The sequence below is a fragment of the Camelus dromedarius genome, chromosome 2 (genome assembly GCF_036321535.1).
Source record: "Camelus dromedarius isolate mCamDro1 chromosome 2, mCamDro1.pat, whole genome shotgun sequence".
NCBI lineage: Eukaryota > Metazoa > Chordata > Mammalia > Artiodactyla > Camelidae > Camelus > Camelus dromedarius.
This window is the reverse complement of record NC_087437.1, coordinates 94,947,825-94,963,442: the sequence shown is the minus strand read 5'-3', so window position 1 is coordinate 94,963,442 and position 15,618 is coordinate 94,947,825. Positions and strand designations below refer to the sequence as shown.

The following is a 15,618-nucleotide window of genomic DNA, read 5'->3' as shown; positions in this document are numbered from 1 at the left end:
TTGACACATAGCTTCTCTGGTAGACTTCTTGAGCTGATTTACCTGATAAGTAAATCATTATTGGGTAAATTATTTCAGAGGTCTAGCTTCTCTTCTTCCAATGATTTTGCAAGCACCTAATTTCTTGTATTAAATCCCTTTCTTATTAAAGTATCTAGAGACATTTCTGGTTCCTTCAACTCCACCAGCTCCTTCCAAAACTTTTGTTAGTTTTTGAAAATAAAGGCCCACCATGCAGAAGCTGGGACCTCCAGGATGACAATGTGGGATGTGTTAACTCACCTGCTTGATTAGAAGTGAGTGAAATCTGAATGCAATTAGAAAAAGAGCCCCTAGTGTAGATTTTAAAAGTTCTCATCACAAGAAAACAAAATGGTAACTACTTATGTGATGGATATTAACTAGACCTATTGTGGTAATTATCATGCAATATATACAAATAGTGAATCATATTGTTGTAAACCTGAAACTAATATGTTATCATCAATTAGCTTTCAATTAAAAAATAAATAAAATTAAAATTAGGAAAAAAAAGGAAAAGGAGACCCTGTTTGTCTGTAGCATAAAGTGGCAAAACAGCATCATGATGTTACCACCTGTGGTCACCCGTAATGAAATGCCAATTGAGGCAAGGCTGTGGTGGACTGTGAGATTCCTGCAGTGAGCTATTGTGATAGTAATAAAGAACACAAGGACTAGGCGGGTGGGCTGCCTGCTTCTGATTGCACTGAATCATTTAGAGAAGTGATATACCCAGTTTTTAAATTCTTGGCTCAAGGCATAATGGGAGGCCCAAAGGATATCTTGTGACTTACAGCCTCAGTGCTATTGTGGCTGAAATTCTGACTCAGCATTACTGAACTGGGGCCTCCAGTGTGAAAATTTAAGAGCATTGCCTGGGGAAAGTGCAAGAACCTGAAAACTGGAATAGAATTATGTGGGTGGGTTCAGAAAAACCTGAGTACTCCAACCCTCCCAATTCTCTGGATCCTCCCTTGCCAGCAGGAAGAGCTTTCTTCTTGTGATGAAGCTGGATCTGCCTTCCTTGGAGTCCCTGAGATAGTCATCATGGTAAAGGATACCCATCCATCCACCTCACACCCTGCCCTACTGCTCCTAATTACCTCCAGAGCGAAGGGTGAATTTGCAATAGGTCTATAATACCTAATCCAGGGAAAGAAGGCTTACTAGATTTTGCTAATTTATACCAACAGAATCCTTTAGAATATCTATGAGATATGATTCTAAACGTGCTAGACCAGGAAAGAAGGCAAATAATTTTAAGGGGACTGCATTTATTCATATGATTGGATTTAACAGAGATTCTGGAATCAAAAGGCTAGTTGGAACTGCTGGAAATGGTTCTAGCTGTGTGTTTGGTTTCGACTGAAACTTAGACTCAAATGACGTGTTTAGTAAATAAAGTTTAGATGCCTGAAATTCTTTGGCATAATGGAGAGGGAGGAATTCATGTGACTATCAAGTACTAGACATGTGGCTGGTCCAAATCAAGATGTTCTTTGAGTATAAAAGAGTGCCAAAAATGTAAACTATCTTGATGATAATTTTAATATGGATTACACATTGAAATAATAATATCTTGTCTATATTAGTTAAACAAAATGAAATTTTAAAAACAAGTTTAGTTATTCCTTTTTTACAGAGTTTTAAAATATGGCTTTTAGAAGCTTTGGGAGTACACATGTGGCTTGCATCTGTGGCATGCATTTATATTTTTATTGGGCAGCGCTGACAGAGAGAGATTCAAATGTTTGAGTGGATTTATCATTTGTGACATACTTACCCATCCTCCAATTCTGTGTCCTGAAAGGGCCCATTAGACAATCCCTTCAACAAGGCATTTGGTACTACACTCAAGAGAGGAGTGCCTGCATCTCTGAAAAGCACTGCAGACTCTGTTCTCTGTAGGCTGGGGGTGAAGTTAGGAAGCACTGTCATTGTAATGAGCTCCCTGATTTCAGCGTGGATGACAAGGTCATGGAGTGACCAAGACCCCATGGCAGCAAGCAGTTAACGGCCAGAGACAAAGTGGACATGTGTTTCACAATAGTCACCTGACCCCCAAGGATATTTCGCTGTGGTTTACAGATCATGAAACCCTAAAATTAACATAGTTATGAAGTTACCAAAGTATAATTAAGCTTTAAATAAATAAAAAATATTCTATGTGTGGTTAAAAAAGACCTGGCCTGTCCATTACCCAACTGCCAGAGCACGAGCCCTCACCCAGTGCATGGGTTGGGAGCCCCATAACTGAAGGCGAGGCCAGGTAGTTGTGAAAAGGGGCAAAACAATGCCATCAAATTTATGTGCTATAACTTTATACCTGGACTTCTCCAAAGGAAGCTCATTTATCAAGATGTCTGATTGGAAGAAAGGGAAATGCAGACTGTTTGATGCTGCTAATACCTAGAGATCCAGAACACTACTGTGTTTCATCAGTCAAATGATAGAGTTCAGTCCTAATACATCTGCCAGTGTGCCTGAAAATCCATCTCGTGATGATCTTTTCAGTTACTGAATACAAAGTTGAATCAACAACTGGCAGACTAACAATCATCTCCCTGACCCACTGAATAAGGACTTTTTTCCTTTTATAATAGGGAGTCCTTAGAATTGCTGCTCCATATAAAATCAAGAAATCAAATGAAATACTCTCTCTGTGAAAATATGAGCCAATTACTGCCAGTTTCAAGGACTTGAAATACACAGTGGGTGTCTATCCTTAGCTTTTCCCCATTAAACTGTGTCTTTGGTCTGTGCAGAAGAGCCGCCAACGATCTGTCTTGGAGAATGACAATGATTACTGCATTAATTAATTAATTAATTAGGTGGAGATTTAAATATTAAAGACTCTTCCAGATATTGTCTCTTACTAAAGAAAGTTAAAAGAGACCCTGACTGTGAAATGCAGCTACTCTTCTGGCAAATGCATCCTTCTCTCTCCAGTAAATAAAGGATACTAGAATAATCCTGCTTTCACTTGGCAGGTATGGTCTACATATTCACTATCTTATTCTCTAAGGGCTATGTCAACCTACATCAACTATCTTTATTCCTCTGTGACCTTAATCATATCACTATCCCCAGGTCAACATCCTGGTCCACTAGATTGTTGAAATCATGCTCGTGAATCTTGGTGAGCAGTAAGCACCAGTTACTCTAGAAGCCTTTGTAAGGCATAAGCATTCTAAAGAATGGGAGACAGATCCTATAAAAAATATGACTCTGCCTACTATTCCTGTGAATTTGGGGGTCCAGTCACGGAGGGTATTCTTGCCATACTGATTCACATTTTCAGCAATATGTCTGCTTGTTGGGTATTTTTAGATAATGGAGGAAATATATGTCACAGTTGGGTGAGCTATTCCTTCCTACTTACCAACCACTTAAGATGCTATTCCCTTTGAGTGTGACCCAGAGCAAGAGAAGGCTGTCCTACTGGTCAGCATGCTGGGTGAACAAGCTTTGTTATTTGGGGCCTATGACAGAAGAAATCAACTGTGCAGTGATGGGACATGGTATGGTGCTTCCAGCAAGTTTTAACAGTATAATCACAGCATATAGCACCTTGTGCTTTAGGGAAAAGCAATTTCTTCTTTGGGGAAAAAAAAGGGTTTTGAAATCCAGCTTTTGTCTTGCAACTTGGGTCTAAGTGATTGAACTTCTGATCAAGGAAACCTAAATTCCTCTCCATATCATGCAACAGCCATGAAATGGGTGATATGCGGTCCTCTAAGTCATGAAATCAAATGTGCACAGTAGCACACTATTATCAAGTGGAACCGTCATAGGCAAAGCAAGAATAGGTTCAAGCAGGTACCGACAGCACAACAATGTTGTATGCACAGGTTGCTCCCATTCATGATCTTTTCTTGTTACACTGCCACCTCTCCTCCAAACCATACATACGGCCACCTGGGGTGTTTCTCATAATCAGGTGATGGGGAAAAGCAGACCTGAGCCTGATAAGCGTTCAGCTCTGCATGGTATGTTGGCACTGGTTGGAGGTGATTGTCGCTGCATTATAGCCCATACACGAATGTCATGAAGGAAAGAAGGAAAAGTGAATCCTGATTATGGGAAGAACTTTGAATAGGACAACTGGTCGTCTACTTTACCTGAAAGAAGAGATGACTAGAGGTACGGATCTACTAGAGAAAGAAGAGATGACTAGAGGTGTTGATTCAGGGATAGTAGCTTAAGGGCTTGATGGATGTTTGGGGTATTAGAAGGGAGGAATTTGAAGGATATGTAACAAGAAAATCTGGGCAACAGGTATGAGATGGACCTTTTGAAATGAATTCAGAACTGAGGATATCAGTGTTCTGGGTAAACACTTAAGAAAGAACATGCGTTGCATAGGAGGCTTCTAGTAAATAGGTGGCCATGTTGACCTATGTGTCATTCAAATTCTTTCTCCATAATCCCACTGCTTGCAGAATTGGCTCATCAACAGTGTGTCTAGGGTAGCAGTGAAAGAGGTTCTACATAGGCTTAAAGACTTAGTCTTACCCTCAACAAAACTGGATGGCCACCAATACTGCTGAAGGCCTAATCTGCCCACAGCACAGAGTTATGCTGAACCATCAAGATGATCCAGTAGCATACAGGTTCATCCGGCCAGCTGCTCATGAGGGCAGGATAAGTGATGTATCCTCACTAGAACAGATGTTCTGTGAATGAATTTTCTTTTTTTTAAATTTTCTTTCACACCATGTTTTTCCAGATCCATCATCCATGTATTTATTCTATGCCTTGTTTTATATCAGGCTATTAAGCATAATAAGCTCTGAACAAAGAAATTATTTTTCAGCAATGAATTGAAAGGAAAGACTGACTACAGGCTTCAATAACAGCGGAATGACCAATGGAATGTTCAGTATATTCAGTTTGAAACCATCTAGATGCCTTATGAAGTTAGGTTTCTTTCCTCAAGGAAAGAGTGTATATTATGAACCAATGGCGAAATTCTGGCTTCTTGCATTATTAGTCTAGCAGTGTTTAGTATTTTCCACCAAGTATTTCTAGTTATTTCTCCCTCAAGGGCCATGGCCTAATTTCTTGAAATTAAGCATGCTTATCTGATTTTATTTGGACAAATAGAAGAGCAGAAGTTACTCCTGTGCAGAAGCTTTCAAAGCCAGTTCATGATTGTTCTTGCTGCTATAATCATGGATGCCTGCGTCAAGATGGCATATCTATCAGCCTCTGGGATCTGAATGACTATGTTGAACAGAGTCCCCCACAAGTATGTAAAGCCTGAGTAAGACATACATTTTTGTTTCATTTCCTTGGCACACTTATTTTGTGTTGCCATGGAAATTTAGTTTTTGTTTGTGACCACAGCATAACCTACTAGAGTACGCACCCTTAACTATAGTATCAACCATTAGCTGATTCAATAGTTTCTTTACAGCAATGTAAGATAATAGAATAATATTTTTATAGCAAAAGCTTGTGTACTGATTACATGGCCCTCTAAATATTAACTTTTTTTGAGAAACTGAAGTTGAACTGAAGTCAATGAAATGTGAAAAAAAAAATTCTACAGGAATGAATGTAAGGAGAAAAAAATGATCACTGCCTAAAATTCTCTCTAAAAATTAGAGATTAGGAAAGTTTAGCCAATTATCTTTTAAGTTTCAAAAAATTTAGTGGACTGCCAAATATTATTTCTTTTTTATGAATTGGAAAAGCTGAAACAAAAAAGCCGGCTCAGGGGGGTGATTTGCATAGAATGTTAAGCAGGGATCTAAAGCCGTGCAGTAATGAGACTCTGTCCATGACTGTGCGCTGACAGTTCCTGGCTGGAAGTTGAGTGTCATGCTGTTGGCGTCCATGGCTTGGAAGGTTTTAAGCCTGGATATGTCTTACCAGGTTAGTGGGGAGTCATATCTAAAGCCATGCCTCTGTAGTCACATTGGAGAATAGTTAAATTAAAAAGTTAATTATTTTGCATAAATTGCTAGGTAGACGAAGATTCTTACTGAACTATTGAGATACTTAGGGAGTCCACTTTACTGTAGCTACTACAATAATTGTTTATTTCTTAAAAAATTCTTAAACTTCTTTAAAAACTCTGAATCTGAATCCCTCATATGTATAGGTGTTCTGTCTTAAGGATGTCATTCACACCTAAAGAGTGCCTAAATTTCTGGGTGTGTTTACTTATCTACACATCTCTAAAATTTGTTGCTTTGGGATATATTTTAAAAATTGAAAGCATCCTTTCAAAAACTCAAGTAAAAACTATTCATGAAAAGTATTTTCTCCACTGGAACTTCTAACTGAAGAAAATGAAATTAAATAAAATTTTCCTATTAAAATCAAGGATTTGCCATTTTATAGGAAGCTTAGACCTTTGCTCTTTCCTCCTGTGTAACAGAAACTCAAAATATTTAGCTGTAACATTTTTCAGACTGAAAACATTATCAAATATTAAGTAAAACAGTCATCAATACTTTAGTTAACACCTTTTTGGAATGACTTAAATTTCCAAGGTTTTCATGAAAAACTCTAGACTTAGAATTAGGACAACACAAAATTTGTTTAAAAATTTTCTAAGTAATTGAAATAAAACTACCTTAAAATCTTTCATAGAATCCCACTGCCATTAGAGTTTAGCTTACTTTTTAATGTTCAAATTCTCATGAAGACTCCATGTCTCATGTTCCTGTCCCTTAAACTTCAGGAAGGCATGCCTGCTCCCTATTGTCAATTACTATAAAAATAATTTTTTTCTCTTTCTCTTAATTCAAAAAGAAAGACTTTTGGAGTATTAGACATACATGTAACCCATTACCCCAATTTTCTGTCTCATCTGCTTCCTTTTCATATTTTCAGAGAATTAGCAGGATTGCCTAATAATTGGCAGAATTTCGGAGAGTTGGCAGAATTTTGGAGAGTTGGCAGCATTGCCTAATAATTGAGGTTGCTCAAAACAAACCACAGCTTCACAGATGTGGGAAAAATTGTGTCTCTTTCCCTTAAGTATTGAAAGACTAACCCTATTGGTTAAATGGATATGATGCTATAATTTTATTTCCAATATGGGTCAATAGTAAGTAGAGATTGTTTAATTTATCATTTTAGTAAATGTTTATTAATTCCCCTATTGTGCAAATTTTTGAATGCACAAGTTGCAAACAGCAAATTAATGAGGAGGCCACCAAATATCACAATCCAAAGAAGAGTCATGTGTGGTATTGATCTTAACAGAATTTAAAACTTAAATCCCCCATGGCCCTCGTACAATGCTCTCTCCAGAGCCGGCACTTCAATATGTGAATTTTGTTGAAGTGCGTGAATAAAAGATCATCCAAATATTTCATACAGAAAAGAACAGGTATTTTGTATGAACTTGTAAATTAGTATTTTATTTTCTAGAGCCAAATATAAAGTACTTAAAAATATATGTAACCACTAAAATGTAGTATTAATATGTCCTGCAACTTATTTTCTTACATTTTCTCATTTCCTGGCAACTTTGTGGTGTATTTTTAGTTTAAAAAAATGCACTGAAATTGGATTTGAGAGGCATGGTTCTAGTTAAGTCATCACTACTAAATATCTATACTATCTTGGTTAAATCATAATAACTTCAAGGGTCTCAGTTTTCTCACCTTTAACTGATGAACTTTGGGCAGATTTTTAATGCTTTAACCATATATTGGAAGATTCATAAGTTTAGTAGAAAATGTAGTTGATTAGAGTCAGTAAAATTAGCTTGATATCTTGACTTATGGAAGCTCTTTAGATATCAGAGAATTAATTAAAAAAAGCTCTCAGAAATGTAGTACATAATAAACAAGTGAAGATTTGCTAAAAGCATTGATAAACAACTGATACCAAGGATGCTTCCCAGAAAGTGGAAAAGAAAACAACAAAGAATTAGAAATTAGAAAAGAAAAGAGACAATTAACTAGTTTAAGAGGTCTGGTAGCAATTCCAAAAGACAGTAGGGAATACAGAGATGGGGCATTATCAAAGAATAATTTAATAAAATTTTCCATACCTTAAATAAATGATTCTCCAATTTGAAAGGACCCAACCAGTACTCAGCATAATCAAGGTAAACAAGTAAGTAAACAAACATGGACACGCCACCACAAGGTACATTATAGCAAAACTCCTTGTTTCTGATATTTTTTAAAGTTTTATTATGATATGCTTCCTGGAGACTAGGCTTCTGTTAAAAGGAGGATAAACCAAGAAAGAAAATATCTAGGCAATAGGAGAACCAACATAAAAGACTGATAAAGGAAAGTCCCAGTCTAGAGAGAAACCATTCAATTTGGGAAAAAAAACTTGGAAGGTTTTATGAGGGAGATGTCTGGAAAAGCCTTAGATAAATGGAATATTGGATATCACTAAGTGTTTAGGAAGTTTAAAAATGCAATTATTAACTCCAGAAAATGAACAATCTTGTACAAAGAGGGCAATGTAATCATAGTATTCTATGTGGCTCTGCAGTAGACTTACACAAGGACAATTTGCTTAATATTACCAATATAAATCTTGACTGTTAATTTAACAAAGAATGTGGTAGTGGGAGAGTAGGAACAAAAAAAGACTTACTAGATAATGTCTAACACTGACAAATTAAGAAGTATTTGTGGATGCAATCTACTTTAAAATAGAAAGGAAATTATCAGAAGAAACATCTAAAAGAGTGAGAAATGAGGTTGTTTAAAGGAAGTGGGTTCAAGAATGGAGTAGGACCTGCTTATTTTGCTTAACGCTTTTGTTTTACTTGATTTAAAAAAATGTGCATTTAGTTCTTGTGCTAATGACTCTAGGATGAGAAATAGTGGAAACTTAAAATAATGTTTACTAGAACTGTGCTGCTGTATAGAAGGAACGTGGCTAATCTATTTAATTTCTATCTATATGCTCAAATATAGCCTATAGCTACAACCTCAACAACCTCTTACAACCTCTGTGGTGTTGGAAAACGTGTAATTAATTTTGGACTATTTCTCTTCTGGACAATTGAAGCAGACATCAGACACTGTCGCTATTAATAACAGCACTTTCCTGAGAGGGTTGTTATGAGGATTAAATGAGTTACTGCATATAAAGTGCTTAGAAAACTTCGTTGTGTACATGAAATGATAATAAATACCAGTTATTAGAATCAATACATACAATTAAAAAAATATACATGCCATACTTAAGTGTCTGTTTGATTTTAATCTTGAAGCTATACCATTAAGAATGCAGAGCGACAGAAGAATCAATTCACCATCAATAATAGTTACTCGTTGAGATTCCAAAATGTGAGGCAAATCTAGTTTGGGGGATGTTATTTGTGTGTATATGGGAAAACATACTAATTTGCCCAGGATGTGCTGTTTTTAAATAAGAGAGCATATACTTTGTTTCCTACTACAGAATTATAACCAAACTATACTTGGAAGTAATGTTGGTTTGCAGAAGACTCCATTACCCCCATTTGAAATTACTCTGGGATTTCTGACATTCTGTGGCTAGATTTTTACTGAAACTGACATTGACATAGCTCTGATAATTATTTAGTTTCAAGATTTTCAAATTTGCGTTTAGCTTTTCTTCCAATATGTTACCGTAAATATAGGAAGCTAGTCCTTAAAATGGATCTATGGTGATGGGGCACTTTATCTTATTTTCAGTAAGCAGGAATAAGAGTAGAAATGGGGAATAAGCATATATTCTAGACATTATGAGTCAAATTTACAGACTTTTTGTACTCATAAACTTTGTGTCATTCACTAAAGCTGTACATAGCTTATGTATATATTTCAGACATTTAAACATTAGGCATATTACTTAATTTTTTTCATATTTGTAAAACACCATATGTACTTCCAGAAGTCAGTAAACAATGTACACTATTTAGAAGCTCCTTTAAGAAAATCATTGATTATTACATATACAACCTCTTTAAGATGTGTGTCTGACCCCACAAAGTGCTGATTTGAAACCCCATCTTACTTGTTCTTGTAACAAAAGCTATACACGTTGAAGTGTTAAAAGTCCCCAATATTTATGACATGCTTGGCTAAACAGAAAGTAGGCTACTTCTCTATAAATAAAGTTGATGTCTACATTAGTAACGCACTACCATGCTACCTTAGAAATTGTTCTGTAATCATTGATTAGTAGAAGAGAAACAAACGTTTTCAAATCTTACATGAATTTATAGTATTTTATCTGGAGATGTTAAGGAGAAAAGAAATCAATTTACATTTCTTCCCTAAACTCTGTGAAACTGTATTTTCCTGGGCTTCTCAATTAAATCCCTTATATAATTTAGATAAGTGTAGTACATGGATTAAGTGGTAAATACTATTACAAGATATAATCATTTGTTGACTAGATTGATAATAAAAAAAAATAAATTCATGTGGAGGATATGAGGTCTGTGGATTCTAGTTTGATGGGTCAATTTGATAGTAGTGGTCCCAAATGGTTTGAGTAACAGAGCAGATGTTGTGGTGACAAATTAGCTTGCAGTGGAAATTGTACTCTTTGTAGTGGTAGAAAAAGGGAGAACTGGGGTGTGTGAATGGGCATGTTAGTGAACTGGTGATCTTCCTTGGAACTGTTTCATGTTCCCCAAAATATGTTTTCCAGAATTGTATGGCTTCTTCTGGGAAGCTTTTCTTCTTTAAATATATGCATGTTAGGGGGAAGAAAAAAGTCTTACATGTCAGCTCAATGACTTGAAGCAACATGAACTAAAAAAATAAACATCCAGTATACCAGTACATACAATTTGCACAGTCATTTTGAGATACTGTGCAAAAAGATACAGGTGTCACAAACAATACCAGATACATTTACTTGTTAACTTTCACAGAAATGTAGCTTGCAGCTAACTCATGTCAATGACTTATTTGACAACTGTTTTGTATATTCTCCAAGCGGCTTAATATTTATATTTTATCTCTAACAGTAATTTTGCTGCCATATCCAGAGTTACTAAACTCTAGACAATTTGTGATAAATACGTAAAAATGTTGCTGAGCACACAGGCCATCTCGCTTCCCTCTGAACTGAATTACCTTTTGTGTAAAATATCCTATCAGCTCATTATTGATGGTTATAGTAAAGAGAATTCACACACACTCAGACACACACACACACACACTACACACCTGCACACACAAACACAAATTTGTCAGTGGTTTCATTTAATGCTTTGTGTGACTACGCCAATTTCAGAGCCAACTGACCGCTTTATAATGGCTATCAAGCGGACAAAAACCACTTTTTTCTATTTAATTTTTATCACTTCCAGCGAAGGCTTTAATCAGCAAAGAAATGGTCAATATGTAAGTGAAAGAGACACAAATGGCATGTTTTATTCATATAGTAAAGAGGTTCTTGAATAATTGAGAATTTACTGAAATAAAATACACATAATAAACTTCCTTCAGTACAAAAGTGTTATACCGTCTCAGGAAGGAGATTATTGAGAATATTGTTTTTCTAGTCATTTTGCCTTACATGTGCTTCTTTAACTAGTTCCCTTGTAGAATACAAAGAAATTTCGTAAGTTTACTATCTCTTTGTATTAATTCATCTAATGATATGTTTAATACCAGAAATCTGACTACTGATTAACTCGATGGAGAAAAATAAATAGGAACAAAGAATTAAAAAATGTTACGTTTAGTCTTAAATGAATTATTATTTAGGTTTTCCTAATTCAATACTCCAACATGATTTATGCATTGGTAATGTATAATTTTCAGGAAATCCATAAGAGACAAAGAGCAAACCCTGTTAGTGTATCTGAACAATGCAGTTGTTTAGACTGGGTGAGCACAAGGGAATTGAACTAAGATGCACTGGCAAATGAGGATACCCATGAGAAAGAACACTACCTCGGACCCCTCTATTCATAAATATGAACCTCCTCTGGTATTAAGAAATGACATTTACAACTCTTGTTCCGGCTAAGTTTCTGGAAAAGTATCATTCCAACTCCCTCACCATCTCAACACCAATGGACTTTGATTTGCTGGTCCTTCAATCTCAGTTCTTATGTTGAAAAATAGGAGAAAAATAAGAATGCATTATCTACGACTAAATAAATATAAGTATTAAAGTTGCTCATAAAGGTGCTATTAATTTGTATACTTATTCCAAGTGTTTAAAACCTGAATTTTGTAGATGAGGTACAATACTGGAGAATATTATTGCTATGACGACAGTAAGAAAGCTTCTAAAGTACCAGCTTATCATAATCTGATGCTAAGATGGGCTATCTGTTGGGTTATTCTCTTTTTAACACAACCATCTGTAACATTGTAATGATACAGGAGAGTTCTCTATTACCTCTAACTCCAGCTATTTCAACACACACACACACACACACACACACACACAAAACCTAGCCACAGCCCACAACCTGGCAAAATCTATAAACTGTGCTAACAAGAACTGATGAAAAGAACGCAATAAATAGCTGCTATGACAACAAGACCATTGTCACATCATTATCTGATTCAGTGGTTAAAGGTGTATTTTATTCTTTGCTTATATCTAAAGTTTTAGTCAAATTGTCTCAATGTGTAACTTGTGCAATTATATTTATAACTATGCTTACAAATTCTGCATGGAACACTTACATATTTCCAGGTTAATCATCTTTAGACATTTGTCATATGAATTATTCCCAATACTTTCAATTATTTAAATTGTTACCTTCATGCTGATGTATACATGCAACTATTTAAGAAGTGGTTCATAGATCAGGAACAGTAAGTCATGCAATCCTGAGATATAAGTTGGTAATTATGATTTATAACCCTGTTGTTAAGAGTTTGCTTTCTGTTTGTAAGATTGCAGGCATAACAACAAAAAAACAAAAGTACAAATAATTTTGAACCCTAATTACTTGAAGGTAGCCTTTTATTTCTCTTGCTAGCAATTTAGTTAAATATTAAATCTCTAAGAAAATATGATCCTTCTAAACATATTAGCAATATCAAAATTTCAGGCTGATAAGCATCTCATATTAAAACTAGACAGCAGGGATGCATGCAATTTTCATGTTAAATTTCTCTTCTCCAAAGTGTTTACTTTAGCAATATGACCTCCCAGCTGAAGAATGAAGAAAGTCTGGAAAATGAGGATAAGAAGTTGTTGGGGTTGTTAGCGGGAAGCAGGGATGACTAGAAAGATCATTTTACACAGGTGGTTGATGACTGATGGAGGTGGAGGTATTTTGGAAAAATGGACAGATAGTATTTGGGAAAGAAACACTCTACCTGTGTAGCCCAGCGAATTGTCATCGTTATCAGAGGTGGGGATTGGCGTCCCGTTGTCCTTTCCCCTCTCTAGGTCTTCAGGGTCTGTCGGAAACAACACCAGAGCTGCTGATGGGGTCACAGTAGTAACAGTAGTTGCCATTTCGATCACAGCATGTCCAGACACAAGTAAATCCACATGTGACAGAAAAACACACAGGGACAACACACAGCACACGTCCTCCTCGCCCCTCCTGCGGTACACTAAGCCGTGCGAAGGTCTCAGCATCCTGGCTTACAGTTTCTACTTCTGCTCCTTAATTTCCCTAATTCTCTGCTCTGCCTGCACCTTTGCTGCACTTCAAAGCTGGCGAAGGGCTCTGACTGCCCTCTGTGAGGCGGCCAGCGCGGACTGAAGGAGCATATGGAGGAGGGAGAGGGCAGGGTGGCTGAATGCTAGCATTGCTAATTTTCTACCTTATTGTTAATCAAAGCTATTGACTGTGATCACTCCCCATCATCGCTTCATCTCCTGCCAATTATAGACTCAAGGGATTGTACCTCATATGGGTGGAGGGGAGGGTGTGGGGAAAAAGAGGATCTTGTCAAAGAAGAGGGTGGATGATAAAAATGTCCTACTTTTTTCCTGAGCAACAGCAAAGAAAGCGGTGCAACATCCCATCTTTCAAAAGGCAATAATTTGTCATCTTAAAGGATGGAGATAAATTTACTGGAAAGAATGCTTATGTAAAATGAGACTTAACTTTGCACATGTGGGTTTGAATATTTTAAAACATTCCAAACTGTTTGAGGCTCTGTATTACCATCATGCAGATAAGTATTTTCATTCATTCATTCTTCTTTTCCTTAACTAAAATTTTTATGTTTTTCCAATTTTACAGTAATTTCCCCAGGTAGAATTTGAGAGATGCAGCTAAGCACGACGGCACTTAAGTTCCAATACCCAGAAGCTACGTCACAGTATCAATATACATAGAAGCCCAGGGACGCCAGTCATTTCACTGGCTGTGTCCTATCTCTGTGTGCTAGATGCAGAGTCTCCAGCTCCACAGCTGATAAGCAGATACAGACACATAAAAGCTAAGTGTGTACCTCCGAAATCGAATACTGGAGAGTCATAGGTCATTCAAGTTGTGTTCTTCAGGCTTTTTATCACCTTAAACGCCGTCGACAGAGGATTTCCCAGTTCAAGCAGTGAAGAAGCACAGCTGTTTACTCGAGGAAGAAAGTGTGTCACTTAAGAATGAGGCAGCGAGTACACGCAGGTAATGCCTCTCTCGAAACATCACAGGGTCATTAATTTTGTGTTCCTCGGAGTCCTTTTAGCTAGGTTGGCACATTTTGTCTTAGATACTGCAATTCAGGGATGATGTAGAAAATGTTCAAAGAGGATAAAAAGTCCAACATAAGTCTGTTTTGCAGCTTTTTGCACGGAGTTATTTTTTAAAAATTTCACTTTTTACTGAAGTGTAATTGATTTACAATGTTAGTTTCAGGTGTACAGCAGAGGAATTCAGTTATACATATACATACACATATGTTTTTTTCTTTTCATATTCTTTTCCATCATATGTTATTACAAGAAACTGAATCTGTAACCACTGCACACCCCTGTCTTCTCTCCTCTCCAATCCATGTGTCATATAATTAACCTGGTGTGGCTAAAATGAAGAGAAAAGAGCCTCAGATCTCTGCAGACTAAAGGGAGAAAAAAGGGCTCATTATCGCTCTATTCATTCTTGCCTTTGCAGCAATGGCTGTTGTCCTGTTTGTCCTTAAAATCGACTCTGGAAGTCGTAGAGCAGGGAACCAGTCCACTAGCTACCCCTCCAGCCTGTTAACTTATTTGTATGCACACATTGTTTAGGTCAGAGATTTAAGTCACATCAGTAGGAGAGAATGGGAAATGGGCTTTTGTGTGTGTGTGTGTGTGTGTGTGTGTTTGAAGCAGTGTAAGCACAATATTCCACCACAAACTAAGTATCCTTACTCAGGCAGACTAACCAAGTAAACGAGTTTGCTGTAGAAAGAGAAACAGAAGGTGCTAGTTCAAATGTATTAAAAAGGCTTTTCAGGGACCATCCCTGCTTGCAGTCTTGTTTTAAAAGATACAACGTGTTTAGGGTCAACCTTAAATTTACAGACCACTTATTTTTAGTCACAAATGCCCCTTTCAAAGGAAAAACAACTTTTAATTTGTGATGGGATAGCTTATTTGATGTGAATACACGCAAATCTCATCACTCTGTTAAAAATACAGTAAAAATTCATCCAAATCCAGGACATGAGCTGAATCAGTTTGTCTGTACAGAATCCTAAGACTCTGGGGATAAGG

The 15,618-nt window shown here is 36.5% G+C and overlaps 1 protein-coding gene across 7 annotated transcripts in view; it reads right to left on the bottom strand.

The window, feature by feature from the left end:
- Positions 1 to 15,618, bottom strand: part of ROBO1 (roundabout guidance receptor 1) — a 1,016,936-nt gene that overhangs the window by 455,568 nt on the left and 545,750 nt on the right. For 5 of the 7 annotated variants that reach the window (XM_031457716.2, XM_064496419.1, XM_064496401.1 and 2 more), the window contains exon 3: positions 13,284 to 13,367. The exons of 1 other annotated variant lie outside the window; for it this stretch is intronic. In XM_031457716.2, coding sequence (XP_031313576.1) covers positions 13,284 to 13,367 — 84 coding nt within the window. Of the gene's footprint in view, positions 1 to 13,283; positions 13,368 to 14,375; positions 14,457 to 15,618 lie in introns of those variants that run through there. One more of the 7 variants, XM_064496406.1, reaches the window with a different exon arrangement.